This window comes from Sinocyclocheilus anshuiensis, unplaced genomic scaffold (genome assembly GCF_001515605.1).
Source record: "Sinocyclocheilus anshuiensis isolate Anshui unplaced genomic scaffold, SAMN03320099.WGS_v1.1 scaffold3132, whole genome shotgun sequence".
NCBI classification, from domain to species: Eukaryota; Metazoa; Chordata; class Actinopteri; order Cypriniformes; family Cyprinidae; genus Sinocyclocheilus; species Sinocyclocheilus anshuiensis.
The window spans coordinates 170,728-193,015 of NW_015554059.1; the positions used below are offsets into that span (position 1 = coordinate 170,728).

A 22,288-nucleotide genomic window follows, 5' to 3' on the forward strand; every position below is an offset into this window, starting at 1 on the left:
ATGCCGAGCATTGCTGCACAGACTCCTGCCGCACGTGCCGCTGCCCACCGACCAGGTGCACAATACTAACACACACATGCAAAGCAAAAAAAAATTTGTAACCAAAGTTGTGCAAGGAAAGCACAGGTAATTTATTTCACATCCCTATCCTAATATACTGAAACAGGATTCACATCTGTGCAGAAATGTGCATTGCGTTTACAGTGTATTTCAGTGCCCTGTGCATGATTGCAGAATCCTCTAATGTACATTTACATTCTGATTGTGCAGAACCACCAGCAGTGGCTACAGAAGTTTGAGACATCTGTGAGAGAGAGCTCGGCTGGAGAAGTGACCTCTGCTTCAGGAGCTGGAGATGCCCAGGTACAGATGCATTGTAAATCTTCCAGAGACAATATCTAATGAACCAGTTCCAGTGCTTCATGAATCAAGTGGATGCATAAACGTTCAGAAGAGTTCAAGATTCATTTTTTTGGGCAGGCTTTAGCAGAAAAGTTGAAGGAGGCTGAGGAGGCCCAGAAAGTTCTACAGAAAGATTGTGAGACGTACAAGAAAGTGCTAGCGGAGACTGTGAGTTGTGTTCATGGCGTCTGTCTGCGATTTTTAAAAATCTAAATGTTTGACACCTGACAGTATGTTAGCAGCAGTGGGCTGAGGGGTGTGTAGTGATGGTGTTATTGAGGGGTTTTGATGGTGCTGGGTGCACAGGAAGGGATCCTGCAGCGGCTACAGAGCAGTGTGGAGCAGGAGGAGACGCGCTGGAGGGAGAAGTTGGAGCAGTCACAGGCTGATCTCAGAGAGGTTGGTAAAAACAAACACACTACGTTGGCTTTCCTCAAACATACACTACTCCTTTGACATTTTAGTCAGGTTTAATGCAAAAATTATGATTAGGGTTCTTTACTAAATCCTGCAGTGCATCATTAGAGGTATTATTATAGTAAATCAGTTAATACATTCATCAGTTGATGCATTCAGTCATTGTCGGATTCATGGCATCACAATGCGTTTTGACACTATATGTTATTATATTATAAGTTATAGTTGTTTTTGTAATGTTTATAAGAGAAGACTCTTATGCTCATCAAAAAAACATCAATATTGTAAAATTATTACAATAAAATGTTTTTGTATTCGAATATATTTTAAAATATGATGGCAAAGATGAATTTTCAGCATCGTTACTCCTGTCTTTAGTGTCACAACAGTTGTGCTGCTTAATATTTTTTGCAGAAACAGTCATCATTTTTCTAGGATTCTTTGTATTATACAAGTTATATTTTATTATATAGTATTTGTAATACAATATCTAATAGTAGTACAGTACAATAAATGTATTAACTAATTAAGTAAATAAATAATTAGAATGTGATATACCAAAAAATCATCACACAAAATGGTAATGACAATTTGGGTGAAAATGTGTGTAATTTTTATGAATATAATTGTGTTAATGCGTAATGTCTTTTCTTTTTTCTTTTTTTTTTTCCACTGTGACCTAGTGTTTTTGTAAGATTCATCAAGTTAGACTGCAAAGTAAAAATGTGATGCTTTTGGTGTTTAGATGACTCAGAGGGTAACTGCACTGGAACAGGAAGTGGACAGACTGAACTCAGATGGAGATGTGGAGAGTGTGAGTTTGCTTTCAGTTTGAACCTGCTCTTTATCAGCTCTGAAACGCGGTACTACTTGCACCTTGAATTTGACAAACAAAATAGCTCTGAGCTGAAGAATATACCTTTGAATACTGCTTTGCAATGTATATATTGTAGTTGAGGCAAGACAAACAGCACATGGAGGCTGAACTGGAGAGAGCGGAGCGTGAGAGCGCCACCTATGTGTCAGAGGTCAGAGAGGTGAGCACAAATACTAAAGACATTCAGAAGCCTCACTGCATGCTTATGCTTCTCTCGTTCTGTCATATTTTAGTTTGTTGCTTGTGGTTGTGTCGTTTTTAAATGTCTTAACACATTAGATTTTAGCAGCTAAACTAAAATCTGTTGAAGGGTTGGCATCTACTTGTCTATCCTCAGTCCGAACTATCGCAGCTATCAGTGATGAACGAATTTATGACATACTTGACGTGATCTTTCCAATGCTCTCATTAACCTGCAGATCTTTGTAGAAAGCTTTTATTGTCTGGACTGAGGATAGAACGGTCTTAAAGGAATGTTCCGGGTTCGATGCAAGTTAAGCTCTATGCTTTTACAGCACGCTGTCGATTACCAGAGAAAGAAATTTCGACTTGTTCCTTCCTTCGAAGTAGAGGGTTTAAATATTGCCACAATTACTTCCATTGTAAGCGAGTCAGAATTCTTTTCTGTGGTAATCAATAATGCTCAACTTTCCTGGATGTTTCTCAGGGAACATAACATTTCTTCAGTAGAACATTACAAGTCTTGATCTTCCATGGACATGTTGGAAATGACATAGGAAGTCCCTTATTTATTGTATCAAATTCAGACACTTCCTCCAAAACCACCACCCAGTTTCTCAGCCCCACTCATCCCTTAAACATCTCAAACTTCATTTCAGCTCAAAGATCTCTTGACCGAGTTGCAAAGCAAACTCGACGGCTCGTACACAAAGGCCGTCAGGCAGAATGAGGAGTTGAATTTGGTAAGACGTCCCCCTGGTTAAACTGAAGTAGCTTTCCCTTTCTCCTCTTGAGCTCACGTGGGTGAGGGCGCTCGCTTCAAGGGCCTGGACTTTTACGGCAATGGCTTACTATCTGTTATCTCTAATTTCTGACCATTTATTCAGCTGTAAATGTGAATTCATTTTCCAATAATTACGCTGTCATGCTCGAATAATGACAAAACGGCATCATAAATTGCCGTTAATTTAACAATAAATGCTGTTCTTGAGAAAAGATCAAGTCCTGATCATATGAAACATTAAAGATGACAGGTACACCTTGCCAAAGTTACGATGTGTTAATCTGTCATCTAATACCTTACTCTGTTTACTCTGCGGTCGCAGTTTGACTTACTGCCACCTTTGCTTAAAACTTGGAAATGCAGACACAAGCACACGCACATTCTTAAAGGCTCAGCTCTTGTCTGTTACACCACACTACTGTTCAAAAGATTTGGGCTCATTAAGATTTTTTTTTTTAAATACTTTTGTTTGGCAATTGATCAGAAGTCACAGTTAAATGGATAGTTCACCCAAAAATGAAAATTTTGTCATTAATTACTCACCCTCATGTCGTTCCAAACCAATAAGACCTTTGTTCATCTTCAGAACACAAATTAAGGTATTTTTGATGAAATCCGAGAGCTTTCTGACCCTCCATAGACAGCAATGTAACTGACACATTCAAGCAGTAGCCCCTCACTGCAGAACACAAGATCCAGGGGGCGTGGGTGGATCCAGATCTAGGGGGTGGAGATTGCTAGGTTTTAGGGGTGGAGATGGGTGGGTTTAGAGATCAGGGGGTGGAGACGGGTAGGTTTAGGTATATGTAAGGTGGGAGGAGTTGGATCTGGATCCAACCGTGCCCCCTGGATCTTGTGTTCTGCAGTGAGGACCATCTCCATTCAAGGCCCAGAAACGTAGTAAGGACTTCGTTAAAATGGTCCATGCGACATCAGTGGTCCAACCGTAATGTTATGAAGCTACGAGAATACTTTTTGTGTGCAAAGAATACAAAAATAATGACTTTATCCAACAGTTTCTTCTCTTCCGTGTCAGTCTTCGACGCGCGTTCATGTGTGTGCATCCTCTGCTTGTAAACAAGGCTCGGCGCATCCGGGTTCTACATCAGAGCGCCGGCTTCTGCGTCAGCAGCACCACACACATGAGTCATGGTACTGTCCTGAATGGCGGCAGAGACTGTCCCAGAAGAGAAGAATTGTTGGATAAAGTCATTAATTTTGTTTTCTTTGCGCTCAAAAAGTATTCTCGTAGCTTCATAACATTATGGTTGAACCACTGATGTCACATGGACTATTTTAACGATGTCCTTACTACATCTCTGGGCCTTGAATGTGGTAGTTGCGTTGCTGTCTATGGAGGGTCAGAAAGCTCTCGGATCTAAAATACCTTTATTTGTATTCCGAAGATGAACGAAGGTCTTACTGATTAGGGACGACATGAGGGTGAGTAATTAATGACAGATTTTTAATTTTTGGGTGAACTAGATTTACAAAAATATATATTTCAAATAAATGCTGTTCTTTTTTTGCTTTCTGATTATCAAAAGAATCATTACAAAAAATGCATGGTTTCCACAAAAAATGTTAAGCAGCCCAACTGTTTGCAACATTGATAATAAAATGAAATGTTTCCTGAGCAGCAAATCAGCATATTAGAATGATTTCTGAAGAATCATGTGACACTGAAGACTGGAGTAATGATGCTGAAATTTCAGCTTTACCATCACAGGAATAAATGACAATGAACAAAATATTAAAATATATTTTAAGTTGTAGTAATATATTTCATCAAATCAGTGATTTTACTGTATTTTTGATCAACTAAATGCAGCCTTGGTGAGCATAAGACACTTCTTTCAAAGCCTTAAAATCTCTTATCAACTTTAAAATTCTGAACAGTAGTGTTTTTTTTGTTTTTTATTCTAGTGTAAAATGTTTGTCCATTGAATGTTCTTTCACCTTTTATTCTCTGAACTAGTGTCAAATCATCAGTGTTTGTGTGTTTTTGACATTTAGACATCACCTGCTTCACCGTTTTGTAAAGGAAACTTAAATTTCCACAATTTAAATGTCCATTTCTAAGTCGGTGTACTTTTGAAGTAGCTGTTATCATAACCAAAACTTTACTACAAACATTTGTGTGTTAGAGAAAAATAAAATTAATTTCAAGTATTCCTCACAGATAACTGTATTCCTTAAATGGATAGTTCTTCCCAAACTCATTTACTCATGTCATTCCAATCCTGTATGATTTTCTTTGTTTTGTGGAAGTCCAAAGGAGATGTTTAGCAGAGTGTCAGAGCTGCTCTCTTCCATACAGTGGCAGTGAATAGGGACCAGCTGGTTTCCAGCTCCAAAATGCCAAACAAAGTATCACTAAAATAGTCTATTCATTTCAACATTGTCAATATTTACTGAAAATCCTGACAGCTACACTCAACTTTTATTTTATGAAAAAGAGCAGCTTGGGCATTCTGCTCTAAATAGCTCCTTTTCTGCTCCACAGAAGAAATTAAGACATAAAGGGTTTGAAAGAGTTGGGGGTGAGTAAATGATTTTCATTTTAGGTGAGCTATCCGTTTAAGAGCCCCATCATTGACTTGTCAGTAAAGTGATATTTGGCTTGGGTTTTTGTTCAGCTTAAGACTCGGCTGACTGAGACGTTGTGTAAGCTTGAGACGGAGGAGAGTGAGCGACAGAAAGTGGCTGGAGATCTTTATAAGGTAAAGCTCGTGATGCAGGAGGAACTTTCTGTTAAACCATCCACATTTTAAAACACTGAAGTGGTTAAGAAACTTGTTAGCTATCAAGTTATTTTCTTTCTCTCATTGTATGCTGTGTCACCTGGTCACAGGCCCAGCAGTCTCTGGAGTTGATTCAGGCAGAGATCATTAAAGAAGCAGGCCAAGCTGACCTGATAGAGACCAGCAGCCTCACGCAAATGGTGAGAAGTTTGTTAGCTTTTAAATGATAAAACCATAATTACAAAACAATATACTATTTAACGTGTGGACAGTTTTTGGTTGTCAGATGTGAGTGGGTTAATGAGATGAACTACACCAGTAGTTACTGTACTAGGACACCTGTGTGAATTTGAGGAGAACTGACTTGAAACACTTTATAATGATCATAAATTTAAATACCACTATTTTATAGGGTTGTATACGTGTGTGTGTGTGTGTGTGTGTGTGACACACCAGCATGTCATACAGGCTGTTACTGGGGAGATGGAAATAGATTTTAGGCCTATCATGTCAAGCAGGAGTAGAATTACATATGAAGTAGTTTTATACATGCATAATATCATATATAGTTATGTTTTAGTTACTTATGTCCTTGCATATTCTTATGTATGTATATTTTGGCATTTGAATTTCTTCACAAAACGTATATTTTTGTTAAAAAAGCCACACTGTTTATAATATACAGTTAGCATATACAGTACAGTACTATATGAAAGAAAGACTGGCTGCCCATACTGGTATATATATATATATATATATATATATATATATATATATATACACACACACATTGAGGAAAATGACGTTCAATAAGTTTATTGAAAAATGGCTGAGAAGAGCGAACTGTATTGTGCAATGATTTATAGTAAACTACAAGGAAATCCATTAACCAGTGCTGTCACAATTAGCGCGTTAACGCAGGTAGTTAATTTTTAACGCGTTACAAATATTTAACGCAATTAACGCAGGGGTGGAGCTAGGGTTGGCCACCCCACTCACAACTGCAGCTTCTGTCTCTTTTTTTCTTGTTAATTGAATTGAAGAATTGCATTTAGACTCAGAACGTCTTTACGATCACAACAAATGGGAGACTTTTCAGATGCGCACTCCAACTTCACCTCAGCACCAGGCGCGAGTCAAACGAGCGCAGAAAAGGTACAGGTGACGAGGGAGCTTCAGTAGAACAACAGTGAAATGCGGCCAGATGAGAGGCCTTTACAGTATGTCAGTAAAAACCAATTTTCTTGTCCTGTCAGCCGTTATACTGTGCTCACAGCACGTGCTCTTCAATTGCACACACAAATGCGGCAGCGCGCGCTGTAGACTGTATCATTTCATACCAAAGCGCGAAAGAAACTACGAGCATGCAGTGTCATAGTTATGTCGTCAGTTAAGTTGCCAAAAAGGCGATTAAAGCTGCCTTAAAACTCTGCATGTAAGTATTTGTTATATATGAGTCAGATTTATGAACGTCTCTGAAATGGTTTTCAAAACTGTCCTGGAGCAGCCCAGCACTGTCTCCCTCATCTAACACACCCGATTCAACTCGTCAGCTCATTAGTAGAGACTTTAAGACCTAAAGTGGGTCAGAAAAGGTAAAGAGTCGTGAGAAAATATGATGCGTGTCAGATCCGCGTCGTGTTTAGCAGCGGCAGCTCTTAAAGTAATGGTAGCAAAAATAGCATAATAACCCAGCTGCTGTGATGACTGTTAATCAAAAAACTAACAAAAAAAAATAGAGGAAATCAGTAACTTTTGTAGCTTTAAAGATTAATCTTTATTTAAATTAGAATTTAGTGTTTGATAACTTTATTCAATTTCTGTATATTTCCTACTTGCTGAAGGGCACAGGTAACTAAATATGACATTTATTATAATGGTTTATGTGAAGACTGTTTTAAGTTCACTTAAATTAGAAGTTATTTTAATAATATTCTAATAAATGTTAAAATTAACAGCTCTTGTAATGTTGAACGGCTAGTCAATGGTTAAATATTAGGGGAAAAAACAATTTCATAGAGACATCAGTAGTAGTAGTATTAGTATCAGTGATATTTGCCTTGAGTCATAAAAAAAAGATGCCATTAAACAAATATTAAAAATATACTGTCTTTGTTGTTTATACATTAATTTGAAGACTGAATGTGAAATTATTGCCATATAAAAGTATATTTAAAAACTTAGGTGGGATTAATCGTGATTAATTTCAGAAAAAATGTGATTAATTTGTAAATTTTTTTTAATAGATTGACAGCACTACCATAAGCATTTCATGTAACAAAAAAATTTAAAATTCAGCAAGTTTACAAGGCAACATTTATCTTTTTAATCAGGTTTAACTTGATGTACTAAAACTAAAAGTGAAATTTAAATGAATATTAATAAAAACTCTAGACTAAATAAAATATATAACTAAATACAATATATAATAAAACTATACATACTTTACAACTATATAAAACCGAAAACAGGAACGAAAATTTAAATGAAAATATACAAATATTAATAAAAACTATAAGAATCTCAGTGATACTAAAACACTGCAAGTGTGGTCATTGATTTTAGCCTTTGGAAAATTGTGACATTTTAAAAATGTCTGGCTGACTTGTGCAATCTTTTGACTCATGTTCTTAGGAGGAGATTGACCGTAAGGAGAAGATGACTGCAGGGTTGAATCAGACCGTACAGGAACTACAAGAACTACTTCAGTCTGTCAACAGACAGCTTACCAAGGGAAATGAAAGGGTAGGTTCCTTTTTTTTTTTTTCCTGAACTGTATTCTAGTTTTGTTTCTTAGATCAAGTCACTGTAGTTAAAAAGATAAAAATAAATACAACCAATATTAGACATTTTACACTTGGCTTTTAACCAGCTTTGCCTATGTATGCTTTTTCTTACATAATGTAAAAAAACATAAATATTTAGTGGAGTTCACAGAAATAGCAGAAAATTAATTTCCAGTGACTCTGATTGCTGTAAATTAATTCTGTTGACTACTGTATTTGGTAATGTTTGCTCCCAAACAAGTTATGTTAAACAAGTGCCTTAATGTCTTTTTGTTTCAGGATGATGGGGATAAATTATACTCTAATTATAAACTGTAATGAAACGAGGAAGACTTCAGTGTGCTCTCATAAAGCCAAATGACATCATACCAGAATAACCCACCGTTTGATTCCAGCCCTGTGTACCACACCTGATCTACCATGTGATCTCCAGTTAAACCAGTCCCCAATCCCAGCACACTCCAGCCTGGGGTCCCGTTCTCCCAGCAGGACCCTGACGACGTGCACTCAGTGAACCGGATCCTTTCTAATGCTGTGGCATTCCTCATATTCAGTAGACATACAGAGCAAAGGCATCCGATAGACGAGACGGTTAGACTCGTTCACATTTCATTTGACCCATTTTCAGTCCAAATACTTTGAATACTACTTTTTGTTAGCTCTCTTCGACCAGAGAGGGTTTTATCCTTTCATATAAAGTACATTGAGGATATTTGTGTCGTTTTAAAAATAAAATAACTTAAAATCTACTGACATTCACTATGTTTTCAGCTCTTGTCTTGAAACCCTTAAGTTCAGAGGCACATGCAAGAGATCCGTTTTAAACCAATAAATGCTTTTCCTGACTAATTATGCTCAGTTTAGTATTTGTTTTCCTGGGGGCCTGTTGTAATGAGGGACATATTATGATATCATGGGTGAAAGACGGGTTAAATCTGTGCTAAACACCACTGCAAGCAATTCTTTAAGTGCTGCTCAGAGGCATCCTCCTCATCTGTTATCACACTCTATACTGTTGCTTATTTCATTAACACTGATATTTCATTTTTTTGTAAAACAGGTGACCGGTAATAAAAGGGATGCTTGATTAAAAATGCAGTGTGGCCTCGATTTTTATTTTTTATAACACTTCTTTCTTTCTTGCTTTCTTGCTTGCTTCACTTTTTGAACCTATTAATTTTCAGAGTTATTTGAAAACGGTAATGGTAAATAATGTTGCACACTGGCATAGTTGGCTGGAACAGTATTAAAAGGCTACAGTTTTGGGAGTAAAAAAAGTTTATTTTAAAACAAACTAACATCACACACATTAGGCTGATATAATTATTTTAATGAATAATATGATTCATTTATGATCTATGGTTAATTTTAACTATGCTACATTAATTTATCATTTTAATAATTTATATATGGAGACTTAAAGGGATAGTTCACCCAAAAATTAAAATGGTTATTTCCTGCTATTTTTGTTCTCTTTGCGCACAAAAAGTATTCTCGTAGCTTCATAAAATTACGGTTGAACCACTGATGTCACATGGACTATTTTAATGATGTCCTCACTACATCTCTGGGCCTTGAACATGGTAGTTGCCTTGCTGTCTATGGAGGGTCAGAAAGCTCTCGGATTCCATCAAAAATATCTTAATATGTGTTCCGAGGATGAATGAAGGACTTACTGGTTTGGATCGACATGAGGGTGAGTAATTAATGACAGAATTTTAATTTTTGGGTGAACTATTACTTTAAGGGGAATTTAGCTTCTATATAAAGTAAAAAAATAAAAATAAATCACAATTATACATTATTATAAAAGTATTTATTATTTTTATTTTAAACAAGTCTCTTATTCTCACCAAGGCTGCAATTATTAATGATTACGATTTAACTTTATTGTCAGACAAAGTCTGAAATTTGTCTTGCGGTACAGTAAGTTCACTCTCAGTTGCAGAACATTATCACGTGGCCAAGAGACAGACCAGACTTATACAATCACAAGAAAAATAAAAAGAAAGGAAAAAACACTTTTCAAGGTTCCGGTAAGGATTTAAGTATTCAGCTCTAATATAGCTTGGTGTACAACAGAATACTTTAGTCTAATTCGATTTTATCTCGGAACCTTATACCGTCGATTAGATGGCAACAATACAAATTATTCGAATTATTCAAATACAATACGAATTATTCGAAAATACACTAAGAACAGTAATATTGTGAAATATTACAATTTTAAATAATTTTTCTATTTTATTATATTTTTAAAATGTAGGCCTAGTTGATTCCTGTGATGCAAAGCTGAATTTTCAGCATCATTACTCCAGTCTCTAGTGTCATAAAAAGAACAGCATTGATTTGAAAAATATATTTTTTAAACAATGTAAAACTGTACTGTCAGTTAATGCATCCTTGCTGAATAAAAGTATTAATTTATTTAAAATAATCTTACTAATCACCCAAAACCACTGCCAAAAATTTTTAAGAGTAGTGTATATATTTATTTTTAAGCATTTAGCTTTGAATGGGATTTTTCGTTTTGAGGTTTGTATAAATGAGTTTTAATTTGAGTAGTTTTGATTTTCTGGTTATAGTTTTCAGAAAATGAACTTGTAATGAGTTGTTGACTACAGCAGGGGGCAGTCATAATTTAATAAATGTCTTTATAGCAGTCAACTGGACGGGAATCTCGATAGAAAGAACACATTAATTTTCTTTCATAATAATGTGATTCCAAAATTCCCATCATTTCTCATGATGAAGCTCATTCTCTATGAAATACGAAAACAGACCTATAGTGGTCATTTCAGACTTCATTACAAGAACGGAATGCAGTTATTTTATAAATGATCAATTATTTATAATTAGCATCTACTTAATCACCCTCATATAAGACAAACCAAGTAGACTTATAATTTTTCTTCCAATGGAACATAAAAATGTGAGTTATTTAGTAGAATGTCCAAGCTGCTCTTTCACAATTTAAGAACCTGGTAACCGATTGCAAAGTGAGAGTGGTGCATTTTTATTTTTCAGGTGAACTGCCCCTTTAAATGAATCACGTCTGCTTAATGTTCACACAATGCTTCAAATTCAAAGTAGCCTACATCACACATTTTCACTTACCTTTGTCTTTCTCCACAAGGCTGCAATGATTTAGATTTTAATGAAGGGTGAAGAACAAGTTAAAGGACAACAACAAGACTTTTGTGTGGCTCTGAGGTCAGCAGACTCGCTAGCGTAGTCTCAACACATTCCAGCCATTCCCTCCTTGTATCATACTGCAATCAGCTGATCCCAGACCTGCCTCTGTCCATGACATTGTCACTATGGACATTTTACCATCATACACTGGCATGGAGGTAAAGTAGTGACATGTAGTGTAAAAAATGACCGTGAATTTAACGGTAAAAGACTGTAAAAATGCTACAGTAAAAACCTGTTAAATGGTTAACGGTAAATTGCCCTACTATATACGGTGAAAAACTGTATTGGACATTACACGTATTGGACATTAATTTTACGGTAGTATACCGTTTTTGGACATTCCCAGAATTCCCTGCGTTACATTTCAAATTTGATGTCTTTTTGTTGAAATAACTATGTTTCTTCTTAGTTTTTTCTTATCAGTTTTGTATATTCTCATCACCACCTGCATTGGGTGGTTATCAGTGTATTACAAAGGTACAAAACAGATTTCAGTACTTCAATAAAGTTGGTATATTAACATTATATCAGTTAACGAAATTACGGTATTTAACTGTAAATTTAAGTTAAAACCGTAAAACCTAAAACGTTGCTACCGTATTTTTTACGGTAAAATTCTGGCAACCACAGCTGCTGTTTTTTTTACCGGAATTTTTACGGAATGTTTTTTACAGTGCATGTATGTCCAAAAAGTGTGCGGTCTCCCCCTTCTAATTAGTGTCTTTCTGCTATTCCAGTCATTTTTTTGTGTGGATATCTCAATGCTACAGCTACATAATACAATGACATGACACTCCAGAGCAGTGGTTTTTAAAATGTGGTTCGCAGAGTGGAAATAACTGGGCATTGCAAATATAAGAATGGTGGTGCATAAGGTGTTAAAGTGTGTTGGTGGGTATAATATTTACATGTTTGAATCAACATGTGACTCACATACTGAATGAATCATTACTTCAATATAGCCATTCGGCTGCTTGCTTTGCCACCATGAAAGCAAAATAATACAATGAATTATTAATAATACAAATAATAATACAACAGAACGGATATGTAGGCCTAACCAGTGTGGAAATATGAAAAATATAGAAGTTAACTAAAAGAGAACAGATGCTTTTTTCCCTGTATATACAGTGGGTACGGAAAGTATTCAGACCCCCTTAAATTTTTCACTAGTATTAAAAAATGTATTCCTCCTAAATAGAGAATTGTGAGCTTTCCAATTCATTGTTGTCAGTACTCTGAGATACAGTACCACAGTTTCCTCTGTTGCATAAATTGCATTTTTTCAAATGTTTTTACATACTACGCGCAGTATACCCTTGTGAAAAAGAAGTGTGCTTAAATGTGCACTTGTAGTGTGCGTCAAACCTTATGATTATTAAAAAAACGTACTTGGAGTTATTTATACATTATTGAAATAAAAGGCCACTTATACTTAAGAGAGCACACTTTCATGACTGTTTCTTAACACACATAGGCAGCTGTTTTAAAAAGTAATGATGTCAAATTAAAAGTTTTACTCATATTTTGTTGTGTTTTTAAAGATGTACACTTATGTTTATTAAAGCACGTGTAAAGTACTTGATTATAATTTTAATTGTTTTAAATGCACTAAATTGCAACTTCATTGCAAAAGTGTTATTACAAATATATTTAAATACAGACATACACATTTCAATAGAAATGTCATTAAAGTTTTAGTTTAAATGCTTGTCCGTACATTCAAAATGACACTTAAACCATATTTGAATGACAACAGAATTATGATATTACATATTAAATATACTTAAGTCTTACTTGAGTGCATCAAAAATCACTCTTAAATTTAACTAATTGCATTTATTATAAATTCATACTATAATACAGTTTCATTTAATTGTAAATAACATGCAATTAAGTGTCTGAAAACATAACATTCAATTCACACTAGTATATTCTTTTAATGTATGTTATTTCTGTAATCTTTAAAAGTATGCAAAAGTGTACTTTTTCACAAGGGTACATAGTCTCTGCAGATATAGTAAGGATAGTATGGAAATATATTCCATTATGATTCATAATCAGAGGAGGCTAAACAGGATTTTCCTGCTTTAGGTGTTCATTTTGGAAGTGGTGTAAAATATCACATGAACACAGAGCGTGACATTACTCCTCTGACCTGAAGCAATAACTTACATGAGTCAACGTCCTCAAAGATATTCTTGAAGCTCTCACAGTCTGATAGACTTACACAGGTTGAGTAATAACAACATAATTGACTGACTCTGCTGTCGTAGAAAGAGTCACTGTGAGTTCGAACTGTTAGTCATACACATTCTTAACTTTCATAAATGTAACTGGTGACTGGTGAGTTCTTCAGCACTATAGGGATCCACTAAAATTGACCCAAAAGACAGCATAACAATGGCATAACAATGCCCTGACAGCCACCCACAAAATAAACTAGCATGTTGTCTTCATCCTGAGTAGTGTTTATGCATTATGAAAGAAAAATAAATTATGATTTGGTCCAGATCTTGACTCTAAGTTGCGCAATCATTCTGTCATGCGTCATGCCCATAATTTCTCTGTTGTATATGCAGTTATATTCTCATAGTATAAAGATCTAAACCAGACACATGCCTTTCAGGAACAGCAAGTCTTTGCATCTGCTATCCATCAAGATGGAATGAGCGAGTGAGTATTTGATCCTTCATCCAGGCACGTGTGTATAGAGGGGTTGACTGTAATTCATAAAAAAACTCATGTGCTCATAGGATGCTGTCAGCATGTTGGCAAAATTGAGATATATTTAAGTCATTGACACGGCATTGTTATTCATCAACATACTAAGCAAAATGTTGTGTTCTTGTGTTTGTTTATTCAGAAGTGGCATAATGTAAGAACAATAGAAGCACATTTTTGGACGCGCCTACCGTGCAACTAACTGATTAAAACTAGATTAGTGTTGCAGTAATTAATTACAAGGTCTGGAATGTTCTAAATAGATGTCAGGGAGTATCTGTCACCTGTCACCAGCTCTGGACTCCATACCCCAGAATCCTCCTCGGCTCACACCTGTTCACAGTCACGATCACCAATCTCACCAGATCACACTCACCTGGATTCTGATCACCTGCACCTGCCGCCACCAATCAAGTCACCTTCAAAAGCCTCACCTGGATTCTGATCATCTGCACCTGCCGCCACCAATCAAGCCACCTTCAAAAGCACGCTCCTTTCAGTCACTCACCGTCCGATCTACAGTTCACTACAGCAAGCTAACCAGACTCCATTTGGTTATTTACCTGTTGTTTCTACTTACCGCTAGTGTCGCCTACGTTCCAGCGATCCTGTCCCTGGTTGATCCCGTTCATTCCCCGGACTCCTGCAACAGAGCAGACTCCAAGGACCCAGAATTAAGAACCCTCAAACTCTCTCTTGTTGTCACGATTTACCTGCCATCTGTCTTCGTTGCCAGCCTCAGTCAATAAACCACCTTGTTTGCACTCTTACCTCCTGTCTCTGCCTTGTGTATCATGACAATAGATGATTAATTAAAATTCTCTCAAAATGAATGCATTTTAAAAGTAATGAGTTAAAAGTAAGAGCTTCTGTAAAAAAAAAAAAAGTATGTACTGTACATGGTTTATTAGTTTGTTTATTGGTGAAGGTAAGCTGAATTTTATTTAAGAGACCGTTTCGTGTGTACTGACTGTTTTGTGAACCTAGGAGAGGAGGTAATTCTGACTTTGCTATGACAATCTGGCGCTTCTGAATCTGCTACTGTATGTATTGTTATTAGTTTAAGTATTTGCTATTGACTGTTTGTGTGTGTGTGTGTGTGTGTGTGTGTGTGTGAGAGAGACAAGGTCACATCACATTGGAGTCAGCTGTCTTAACCGTGGCTTGTGTACTGCAAACACATACCAGCTTCATCACTGTGTCTGTCATGCGACTCTGTTCCCCTTTTGGGCTTGAACTGATGGTAAAACTAATGACATTATTTACTGCCTTTACATTTATTTTGAAAGATGAAGCTCGCGATTATGGTAAGGGGCATCACATTTCCGACCGGCCAATCACAATGCACTGGGTCAGCTGGCCAATCACAGCAGACTGCGCTTGTCAAAGGAGGGGGCTTTGTTGAAAACGACGTGTTTGTTAGAGGCGGGGCATAGAGGACCTACAATAATGTACAGTATTTGAATAATGTGTTGTTTTTTGAACAAAGCATGTCAACATATTCTGTTACACCAAATACACAATAATGGTCTTTAAAAAAGCATCATATGACCCCTTTAGTCAAGTGAATGCAGCCTCGGTGAGTAGAAGATATTTATTTCAAAAACATTCAAAAGATCTTATCCACCTCAAACTTCTGAACGAGTCATTGAGACACTTTTAAATGATTATTTTAGTGTTTACTGTCACGAATCCGGTCCATGAACTTCCATCCACTTGCCACCAGAGGTTGCCCTCCCATGATATTGACTCTCGCACCACACAGACTGTTACACATCACCCTGGACTACATTTCCCATACTCCATTGCACTAATCACAAGCTCACCTGAAACCAATCACACACAGCTGCTACCAATAACACACACTATATAAATCAGTCTCACACCACCATTGAATGCTGAGTATTGTTTGCGTTTATCACTCTCCTAGTAGTAGCACATTACAGAGCCAGTTTCCTGCCCTAGTTTCTAGTCCTTAGTTCCTAGTAATAGTCTTGTCTTGCCTGCTTTCCCGTGTTACCTGATTTTTGCCTGTTTATCTTGGATTAACCCTTTGCCTGCTGTTTCGGACTGTGTTTGCACCTCGCCTGGACTACTGCTCGTGTTATTGGATTTCTCTCGCCAAGCCCTCTGGATAGCGTTCGCTGTCGACTGACTCACACCCGGTTTGGATTACTCTTTTGTCTTGCCCTCAATATACCTGTTTGCCATTGTCAGAACCTTGCCTGTTTTTATGACCACGCAGATGGATCCGTGCGTCTCGTTCGCCCCGTAACATTTACACTTGTTAATATTGCTCTATAAATAAACTTGACAGTGACATTTTAAATAGGTATGGGGTGAAATTTATGTCCAATTTCAAAATATGTTCAGTTAAAATGAATGAATGAATGTATTAACTATATATTGTAAAATGCAAATGAAGGCTGTTTATAGCCTGTTTTGCTCTGTGACACTTAAAGGGATAGTTCACCCAAAAATGCGCCAGAGCGCGTACACACCTCACGCACCGGATGCCGTGCGCGCGCTCAAAGCAGTTGGACATAGTGGTGTATTAGAAGTAAAATATTATATAAATACTGTTCGGTTTCTCACACAAACCGATCGTTTCGTGTCTCAGGACATCAATGTGCCGTCACGAGCCGCAGGGTTTAATTTGGATTTGTCTGTGCATGTTTTTTTTACTCTCATAGATTGTTACCATTGCCATGCATTATACGACTGACAGACTGCAACGGCTGGAGTTAAAAATCTCCGTTTGTGTTCTACTGAAGAAACAAAGTCACCTACATCTTGGATGCCCTGGGGGTAAGCAGATAAACATCAAATTTTCATTTTTGGGTGAACTATCCCTTTAAGCACACTGTCCTCTCTCTCAACTTCGCTTTACTGATATGTGTCTGGACATGTTTTTTAGTTTTTTTTGTAATTCCCATTATTCAGTTGCATTCCCATTAGCATTAATTCAGCACAACAAATACTGTCAAAGTGTGTGTGTATTTAAATATTGTAAGAAGCCTTCATTTTCTTTAAGCAAATTTTTCTCCATTTCTCTTAAAAAATGGATTGCTGTGACATTTACCCATATAATGATTCCAGAATAAATGAAGGAACTGCAGCTGTGATAAAGTCATTTGGGGCCCTGTTGTTTTTTTGAGGGAGTGTGAAGGAGGTGAAACACCTGCCAAAAAAACCCAACTGCTCTGGATGGACTGTGGTGACCATGTGGGTTGATTACAAAAGCCTTTACAGAAGTGTGGAGGTGACACATTCAGCAGGAACGTGTGAATGACTGAACAGTTATCAAAGTACATGAAGGAGCAGTAGAGTTTAAAGTGCCCCTATTACGCCATTTCCAATGTTGCCTTTCATGCAGTATGTAATGCAGCTGTATGTGAATGTAAACGATCTGCAAATTTGTAAAGCTGAAAGTGCACGATAAATAGTTATTTTCTCCCAAAATAAAGAATCGACTCTGAACAGCTGAAACGAGTCATCAGTATTCGAATCCCACTTCCGTGACGGCTACACGTCACCGGGTAACACATTTGCATAATGCGTTCTACGTTGGCCGGCCACGAACAACTTGACCCTGCCCACAAACATGTCATTCTACTGACGACTGCTTCTTTAATCTCAAGGAGTTCAATGCTGGATTCACAAAAGGCTTGCTGTTGAAAGATGGATCAGTATCCTGTTTATTTGGACCAGCTGCTCCACTGAATCACAACCTGTAAGTATGATAAATAATAGATATTTATATTTTCTGTAAAGCATTCAAAATACAGAACTATTGAAATAGGCTTATCGTTTCCGAAACGCGCTGTAGACCAATCAAAACAGACTAGGCCATCTGACCAATCAGAGCAGAGCAGGCTCACGGAAAGGCGGGGTTTAGAGAGACTGAATCTTTGAACTGCTTCGAACGAATCGTTTGAGAATCGCTGGAAAATGAGGTGATATTAAATGCATATTTTGAGAAAACGAAAGCGTTTTTTGACCTTGCATGTATGTAATCCTCTTGTAGGAGACTCCCAAAACAATATCAGGAACCTTAAAAATGGCATGATAGGGGCACTTTAACGGCTGATCAGGAGGTTTGGCAAAACCCCACCACTTGTGATCAATAACAAGACTATTTTAGCATTCATTCATCCAGAGAAAGCAAACTGACAACATACACTTGAATGAGAACATACACTTCAGCAAGAGAGCCATTTTCTTCCTTTAATGTGTCAAAATGATAAAAAAAAACAAACAAAAAACGTTTCCCTACAAATTCATATTCTGTCATCATTTACTCACTCTCACAACTCATTTGCTGTTCCATGCAAAAAAGAAAGTAAATAATGACAGCATTTTTCTTTTTGGGTGTACAAATCTTTTAAGGCAAGAATTTTAAGGCAAGAACAAAAAAAAAAAAAATCCTTTTTTTTCTCTCCATGCACTGGACAATTTTAAGATTTTGGCCTATTTTGCTTCCTTAACATCTTTCAGATCTTTATATACAAATCTTAAAAAAACAAAAAACAATCTCTCTGCTTCAGCAGCACTTGCATACACCAAACACCCCAGTTTTATTCTTATCTATATTATGAAGATTTTTATTTATTTATTTTTTTTACTGAGGGGTTAGTTCATAAAGGTATTGACATTGATGGTTTCATGAAGAACCTTTAACATTCGTGAAACATTTCCACAGGGCAAAATGTTTATATATTTATGTATTTATTTATTTTATAGTGGAAAAGTTTCTTTAGATTATTTAAATGTTCTTCACTCTAAGAAAAAATGGTTATTATATCAAATGTTAATTGAAAGTGAACCCACAAATGTTTCTTCTTGGCATTGCTGCAAGTTTGTATCATTTTCCTGATTTATGTAACATTTTATTCCTAAAACATGGTGAATATTTATTTATTTTACTTACTTATTGCTGTTGACAGTATTTTCTGATTTATGGAGTCATAAACAAAGACATCCAACACCTCCTCAGACTCTAAAATGAAACAAGAATTTTGGATTTATATTCTGGAAATGTATGCAAATTAGAACATATTTAATTAGATAATGCCACATTTGCATATTTAAACATAACATTTAAGAAAACTTGTAATACAAACAGCTGTCTCACTGTACTGTGATTAATCATCTGGGGAAGTGTGGTGATATCTATTAGTCAAAAAGTTTACCCTATTCACCTGTGGTGTCTTGCCTTTAAGCAAACACACATTTCTAGTGTCTCAGAGTTTAAAATAGAGATTCAATAAATCTATAATCCTATTTACCAACCCATCAAACGTAAACAGAATCTGAATGCTTCTGTGAAGGCATGAATGGATGAAAAGCAAACTCCTAGCAAATGGCTCATTCATGTGGACTGAGCTGTTAGAACAGCATGATGTCTGTGATGGAACGGACAGCATTTAACACGGTGATGCTTTACAACAGGTCAACAGTTTATATTCTCAGACCCTATTGCATAATTTACATATGTTATGGCTGCACATGAGCTTTTTGAAAGTCAAAATCATTTATTCGTAAAGGCAAATCCCATTCAGCATATTACAAAAATGATAGCTGCAAATGAAAGGGATAGTTTTAAAGATAGATTAACAAGGTTTTGTCCATTTACAATGAAAGCCAAAGGAGTCCAGTGTTCTTTGGACCACGAATGTTCTGCAAAATATCATCTTTTGTGTTCTGCCGAAAAAAAACAAACAAAAAAACACTTTGACATGAGGGTGAATAATGGCAGACCTTCCATTTTGGGTGAACGTGCCTGTATGATACAATAAAATGTAGAGGTCTTGGTGTGTTGTTTTAAATCAGTGGAAAAGCAAACACATTTATTTGATTACTGATATGTGAGCTTTTTCTTGCACTATAGGAGTTACACTTACAAATAAATAAACAAAAATGTGTTTTTATCAAATTATTATTATTAATTTTTTTTAATTCTCAAAACCAAGCATATTACTTTAAATATGTCTAAATTTCAGCCTTTGTTTACATAATTGAAGGTGCCGCCTCAGACCGCCGTTGTGTTGGATTGTGCCGTTAGAGGGGGTGCGTTTTTTTTTAGCTTGAAAGGTGAAATATCACAGGCTCAAATTTTCCATTACAGATTGTGCAGAGGAAACACGGTTCTCTAACATTTCTAAGTATACACTAACCAATGATAAAGCTATGAGAATAGTCACTATAATATTTGCAAAGTTTCTTCGTATGCTTCCCCGCGGAAAGTCGTTTTAAGTGAATGGTACGGTCCACCCCTTACTAGTACTGTTTTTCTTTCAGCGGATAGAAGCTCCAAGTTATCCGCTGTTCCTGTAATGAAATGCCTCCGAGACTTAAGGCTTTACTATTATCATTATTATTATCAAATCTCTCTCGGATGTAGGATTTAACTGTTTATTTTTTGTTTTGTTTTCTGAAAAGTACAACTCAAGATTGGGAGCATGTAAATGGGAAATGTGGCAGTTAGGACCGTCCTTTGAAGTCTGTTCCCTTTTCGTCGCTGGATTGATCGTGTAATTGAGAGAGTGTTGTTTGAAAAGCCTCATGCTTTCACCGGGTCAAGAGGAGCACTGTGCGCCCACCAAAGAGCCAGTAAAGTACGGCGAACTGGTGGTTTTGGGGTGAGTCCACGCGCGCAGCTATTTTTCCTCATGTGTGTCCAATATTGACGACTTTGATTCTCTGATATTATTCGCTGTTTCTAAGTTACATTCTTTCACGTGCCTTTAATAATCTCAAAATAGGCTTCTTTAGAAACTCTCAAGCATATTTTTGAGCCTCTGTTTCGTTCATAACTGCGTTTTTGGAGAGTACGGAAATAGTTTGTTTACACACAGACCTCCCAGCTCCTAAAATTCACGCACTCACGTTACTGCACAAATGAAACACGTGCGCTGTAACGAGTGCTGTCTGTAAGTTTAAACGAGCCTCTAAGAACTACATGTAGGCACTTATATTTTTATGCACGAAAAATCATCCTCTAAGGTAATTTCCATATGATTTAAAAAACGTTTTTTAAATGTGATGTGCATTTTACTCCATCATGGGGGGTGGATGGTTTAGCTGGTTTCATCCTCAAGGCTCTTATTTTGGCACCAGCGTTCGGATCTTGATGGGACTTTCTCATCGGGCTCGTTCATCATCTGCACGGGAAGTCATAACGAGAAGAAGGGCGGTGGAGGAATTCGGAAGCAGCCCACTAAAGATATTTGTTCCCCCTCTGTCTCCTTTTTATAATACCCCCCCGTTGTAAATCACAAGTGCGCCGTGGTCTTGAGCAGGGCTTTTCAAAACATTCATGGAGCACTACATATGTTGGATGTCTTCCTCGTTAGTTAAAAGATGCTCTGTATGTACTGGTTTGGATGTGTCAGATAAGGGCAATCCAAAATTTGCAAGACTCATTTCGATAGCATTACAATCAAAATCATCCCAACTCTTGAGATATTTAAAGGGGTCATATGATGCGATTTAAATTTTTCCTTTCTCTTTGGAGTGTTACAAGCTCTTGGTGCATAAAGAAGATCTGTAAAGTTGCAAAGACTAAAGTCTCAAATCCAAAGAGATATTCTTTATAAAAGTTAAGAGTCAACCACGCCTACCTAAAACGCCTCGTTCTAACACGCCCCCACATGTCTACCTCACTATGTGGGAAGATTTGCATAACGCCGCCCAAATGTTCACGCAAAGAAAGAAGGCGTAACTTTTATTCTCGCTGTAGTATTGTTGCCACTGCCGCCATGTCGTGAAGACGCTGTGTGCTTCGTTGTGAAAGCGAAACTACTTTGTGACTTGGTACCGAAATACCGGGTCTTTTGACAACACTAATTTGATGTGTATCGGGGTATTTCTGTTTTTCATTAAGTGCCATCTAATGTCAGGGAGTGAGTTTGCACGTTCACTCGGCTCATCGCCTGGGAAAATCGCTTTGGTATGAACACAAAAGACGCATTGAAAAACGTCGGCGATAAGCGCGCGCGATAATCGTCCCGGTGTGTACGAGGCTTAAGTCATTAGAATCCGTAATTATGTCCCCACTGGATGCAACAAATGCCTCGTTTATAATGGGTTTTAATGTTTTTGTCTCGTCGCTCCGGCCGGGACACACGGCATCACAGTATGGTAAGGGGCGTAACATTTCCGTCACACGCTTGAG

General features: G+C 36.9%; 2 protein-coding genes across 8 annotated transcripts in view; both read left to right on the forward strand.

The window, feature by feature from the left end:
* Nucleotides 1-9,278, forward strand: part of LOC107668535 (kinectin-like) — a 49,281-nt gene extending 40,003 nt beyond the window's left edge. For 3 of the 6 annotated variants that reach the window (XM_016460438.1, XM_016460441.1, XM_016460439.1), the window contains 11 exons: nt 1-55; nt 271-363; nt 481-570; nt 709-801; nt 1,565-1,633; nt 1,773-1,856; nt 2,536-2,619; nt 5,300-5,383; nt 5,515-5,604; nt 8,039-8,149; nt 8,470-9,278. The exon at nt 1-55 is cut by the window's left edge and continues 2 nt beyond it. In XM_016460438.1, coding sequence (XP_016315924.1) covers nt 1-55; nt 271-363; nt 481-570; nt 709-801; nt 1,565-1,633; nt 1,773-1,856; nt 2,536-2,619; nt 5,300-5,383; nt 5,515-5,604; nt 8,039-8,149; nt 8,470-8,508 — 892 coding nt within the window. In that variant the 3' untranslated portion in view covers nt 8,509-9,278. The remainder of the gene's footprint in view (nt 56-270; nt 364-480; nt 571-708; nt 802-1,564; nt 1,634-1,772; nt 1,857-2,535; nt 2,620-5,299; nt 5,384-5,514; nt 5,605-8,038; nt 8,150-8,469) is intronic. The other 3 variants (XM_016460440.1, XM_016460443.1, XM_016460442.1) reach the window with 2 other exon arrangements.
* An 11,146-nt stretch (nt 9,279-20,424) lies between these two features.
* LOC107668538 (E3 ubiquitin-protein ligase pellino homolog 2-like) overlaps nt 20,425-22,288 on the forward strand; it is a 21,791-nt gene continuing 19,927 nt past the window's right edge. The window contains exons 1-2 of one of the 2 annotated variants that reach the window (XM_016460447.1): nt 20,428-20,444; nt 20,554-20,753. In XM_016460447.1, the coding sequence (XP_016315933.1) occupies nt 20,677-20,753 (77 nt within the window). In that variant the 5' untranslated portion in view covers nt 20,428-20,444; nt 20,554-20,676. Of the gene's footprint in view, nt 20,754-22,288 lie in introns of both variants that reach the window. The other variant, XM_016460446.1, reaches the window with a different exon arrangement.